The sequence below is a fragment of the Triplophysa dalaica genome, chromosome 7 (genome assembly GCF_015846415.1).
Source record: "Triplophysa dalaica isolate WHDGS20190420 chromosome 7, ASM1584641v1, whole genome shotgun sequence".
Classification (NCBI taxonomy): domain Eukaryota; kingdom Metazoa; phylum Chordata; class Actinopteri; order Cypriniformes; family Nemacheilidae; genus Triplophysa; species Triplophysa dalaica.
Window position 1 is genome coordinate 16,514,697 of NC_079548.1, and position 4,512 is coordinate 16,519,208.

At 38.2% G+C, this 4,512-nt stretch overlaps 1 protein-coding gene across 3 annotated transcripts in view; it reads right to left on the reverse strand.

Moving 5' to 3' along the window:
- llgl1 (LLGL scribble cell polarity complex component 1) overlaps positions 1-3,755 on the reverse strand; it is a 30,272-nt gene extending 26,517 nt beyond the window's left edge. The window contains exons 1-2 of one of the 3 annotated variants that reach the window (XM_056753322.1): positions 3,468-3,755; positions 2,096-2,193 (exon numbers count right to left, since the gene is read on the reverse strand). In XM_056753322.1, the coding sequence (XP_056609300.1) occupies positions 2,096-2,193; positions 3,468-3,548 (179 nt within the window). In that variant the 5' untranslated portion in view covers positions 3,549-3,755. The remainder of the gene's footprint in view (positions 1-2,095; positions 2,194-3,467) is intronic. The other 2 variants (XM_056753320.1, XM_056753321.1) reach the window with 2 other exon arrangements.
- Between the last annotated feature and the right edge of the window lie 757 nt (positions 3,756-4,512).

Sequence of the window (4,512 nt, forward strand, 5' to 3'; positions counted from 1 at the left end):
CATCTGGAGCTGGAACCAATCCAGATAAAATGGAACACTATCAAACAACCAACAGCAGTATTCCAATTTTTCGCCTTGATAAAAGCAAGTCTAAATTACTTAAAAGGAAGTGATGAAATACATGATAACCATATCTTATGTATGATATTAAAAAAGTCTTTTATTCCGTTTTTGTCATCCAACAAGATACTGTTATCGATTAAGCCAGTGTTTACTCAGAACCTTGAAAGTTAGTCTGGGGGCGAAGTTGGCGAACGTTTACGATCTCCAATGCTTATTGAAATCAGAGTGTAAAAAGTGAATCCACACATACAGAGCTATGTAGATTTCTGTTTATACAACCACTTGTGTGATCATTTATGACAAAACGACTACACTAATAACACTATTTATTAGAATCATCCACATTTATAGAATTCAGCAAAAACTAAATAAGCTGTCTAGACATACTCTATGTAAAGTTGCGCAACTTCTATTTGAAACTCAAACGTAGGAACTCCGCGAATAAACTGACATAAAACCTAGTCAATTACATTCTCTTGTTAAAAACTTTCCATGAGCGAACGTCTACTACAAGTCTTGCAAAGAGAATCCTAAAAGGCTGAAAAATCCTAGCTATGTTTTATTCCCATTATTCAAAGATAGTTTTAAGAGGGATAGAGTCAGACTGGGTTAACCGTTCTCTCAAACTGTCATCACTCCCTCTCCATCAACCCTTCCTGAGCCAAACCTCTCATTACTCCACCTCAAAACACCCCCTGCCTTCACACCCGACCAGTCTCTGTCCTCTCTCCACCATGAGTCTCCTTGTCTGATGGATGAGGCATTAGCTCCAAAGTGCTGAAAGATATTCACTCAGATCTAGTGAGTGGCAAGTTGTCACACCAGGCCTCCCCCCGCTGATTGAGTCGAGGCAAGCGGCTCTCAGCGGGGCTGTGCCTGACACCACCAGCCTCCTAAGACCAGCCCTGACCGCCGCTCAAAGACCTATACTGTACAGCACCATCATGCTTATATCTCAGCCTCTATCTCGGGGAAAGAAGCAAACGAGGATGGAGAACACCCAACATTCTTTAACATGCTATTCCAACCCCTCTGACTCATCCAGTTTCAGAAGACTAGATAACAACCGCTCACCAAGGGAATCTACGTGCGATTATCCTCCTAAACATTCCTTTAACCTGCGGGACCTAAACATTCAGGCCCGGACAGTGTCACCTAAATGAAAATATGACAAGGCCGAAAGGGAAAATGTTAAAGATAGTATTTTCTAAAGTGGCAAAGTACAACGTTTAATAACGTTGAAAATGCACTGAGTCACAGTATGTACACAGGCGGATAGCTCCTTGTCCACCTCAGTTGAATAAGAGGGTTTCAACACAACAGAGGCATACATCCACAGTAATTAAATACGATCAATGAAGCATAAGAAGGACATTATCTCACCTCATTGCATCATTGTTCTAAACAGAAGTGAAAATGATGAAATGGAATGATGCACAAATATCATTAAACTAATGTGCGTGTCAAAACTAAAATTAGCAGATTACTCAACGTTACAATCATCACAATTTAGTGAGACTGCATCATGTGATCAAGTATAACAGAACTTTCTCAGCATAGTTTAGCAAATGCACTGCAGGTTTGGCGAAAGATCAATAAGAAGGCTGTTTTATATTACACACCGTTGAAGAATGTAACGTTGAATGTAATGTAAATGTATAATGGCACCGATTGTCACAGACTCACAAACTACCAGAGGATTTGACAGTTTCCCAAAGTTGCCTTTCATCTCAAATAATTGTTAATCTAACAGACAAAATGATAAGAAATTAAATGACAAAGAACGTATAACTAAATAAACTAATTGCGTCAAAGTTACTTTATCATTTAAAACCGCCAGCAATTGCCCAGCATACAAAAAGCCCCTTTAAAACGATTACAAAAACATCCTCAGGAATTTAGTCGTGAAAACACCCAAGGAGAATGGCTTTTAGAAAACGTTAAATAAAACAAGTCACTGCATATTCAATATGTCTTATTTCAGACTTTACAGCAAAAATAATGATAAAGTTATGCTTTCACAAAAGGATACACTTTGATGGCTCCCGATTTAGTTCCAATGGCCATAATCTGCAGTTTGGGATCATAAGCCAGGGCACTTGGCTGGTTTGGGAATCCATGTTCGACTGTCTAAATAAGAAAGGACAAGAAGCATCATATCATTCACTACCTCAAATTAAACACATTGTTCATCAGATCATTTTGACAATCAATCTATTAAATAGAAAAATATAAAAACTTAAATGACCTCTAACACGACCTGATGATACATCTAACAATTTAGTATGGGACAGTTGTGACAGGAAGGGGATTTCCTTGTTTTAACAAAAAACATAACCCACAACCACAAATAGTAAGGAAGGGACTCTAGTAGACTTGACAGAGAATGTCAGATTCATTTCCACACATGGACTCGGAGGGGATTTTTTGCTCCGTTTAAATACATCACTTTCGTTTGTGCATAATTCAACAAAATGGAGCTTGAAGTTGGCCACAGGGTGCAGTTCACGTTTCACAGGCTGACAAACTGTGACATGATAAATAACAGGGCCATCCTGTGACATTACACGGTGTCAACGCGCTTTATCATTATGACATGACCACATCGCTGCTCTTTTCTCAAAACCATCACCAGAAATGACCATAATTGTCATGAGCAGTCTCAATAGCAAATGGTCCCGAGTGTCTTTTTACAATGTGAAAGACACATCTCATTTCCTACATGCTGCCAAGACAAAGAGGGGTAAAATGAGAGAAATTGTGTGTTGTAAGGGTGCCAGAGTCTGTTCTTCAGTAATGTGTTTGTAATCTCTGTGAAGCTGAACATTTTTCGTTACAAGTAGCCTCATTACGCTGGCGAGATGCATACATAACAGTTATCCCTACAATCACTGCTGCCGCCAGCACCACTTCTTACTAAGCTTCTGCTATTCGTGTCAAATGTTACTTGTACATGTCTGTGTGTGCAAAATTTGAGATTTTTAAAGATGCAATACAGTGAACGTTGTAAAATCGTCGCGATTGAAATGCAAACTGTTTAAGTTACATGAGAAAACTTTTTGAGGTCAAAAGACAACGCGCCAATGCCGTCTGATGAGCACCATTGATGAACATGCGTGTCACACGCAAACAACCATTTCATCATTTTACTACACAAAAGACTGGAGATGTATAGCACTACAACAAACAACTTTCACGCGCTTCTTTCGGCTGATGTTTGTAAAACGCTGCTTGGTTATCATTTGCTTATGAGAGCGATGTCTTCGCACTTCATTTACATTCATAACTCGGGTTCTTTCCGCAAAATACAAACACGTGGATTAAATGTCTCTCTGTCGATTTTAAATGCAACACGAAACAGCATGCATGTCCGAGAGTCCCTCAACACTGCACATCTCACATACCTTATTAAAAGCAAACAGATCTTGCTTGATTTTTTCACGCTGAGGGTCATTTCCCTGCCGTCTGAACCTAAACTTCATCATCCTGATGCCGTATCAGAGATGCAACACAACCCGCGCCGTGTTAGATCGATATCAATTCCGTTAGGTTTCAATCGGTGCAGAGAAACAATGTGACCCTTCATGCAAGCTCCAGTTTCTTTTGTATCCACTCCTCACACCGTGCAAGTTTCAGCTCCGTGTTTATGCAGTTTAACCACAGGGCAAGTTCACAGGAACCAAGTCTTAAAAGGGCCAATCAGAAGGCAAGAATCTGTGACCAATTCACAAAACCACGCCCCCAGGCACAATGCGTATGGAAAACTTGGGGTGGATTGGGATTATTTTCAGAATGGCACCGGGCACCTGACATCATTGGCAATTTGTATGCATTATGACAAAGTTTAATGGTAATCAGAGAAATTTACTTGTCAGTCGTAACTTTTGTATTATTTTAGATAGCACATTTACAAATAGATGATGAATTTTAAGAGAAGCACAATTCCAATAGTTTACAGGAGTATTTGGACTTTTATTGCACACACCACACACAAATAAAATATATATATATATATATATATATATATACACATACTAAATTGAAAATACCAAATAACTCCTTTAGTTTAAGTGTTGTAGGATGCCTGAGCCTCAGATTTTGCACATTGTCTGAATTTCAATGCAACTCTCACTGACCTCTTGTGCACAAGATTAAAATAAAGTGTTTTAAATAAAATGCTGCATTACATCCAAAAAGCTGATTTAATAAAACATTTCTTAAAGATTTTGAATGTAGAATTGTGATTTTTTTATTTAAAATAAAGACTTATTACATGATAAGTTACATTTTCATTGCATATACACTATTTCACAATGACACAAATGTATACAATGTTTAAACATTAAATAACGCATCATGTAGTGCATATCAAAATTTCAGCATGAGTAAAGAAATTCAAAACCAGTGGCTGAAAAAAACTTTTATAAAAATAAACTTTTGCTGGACATG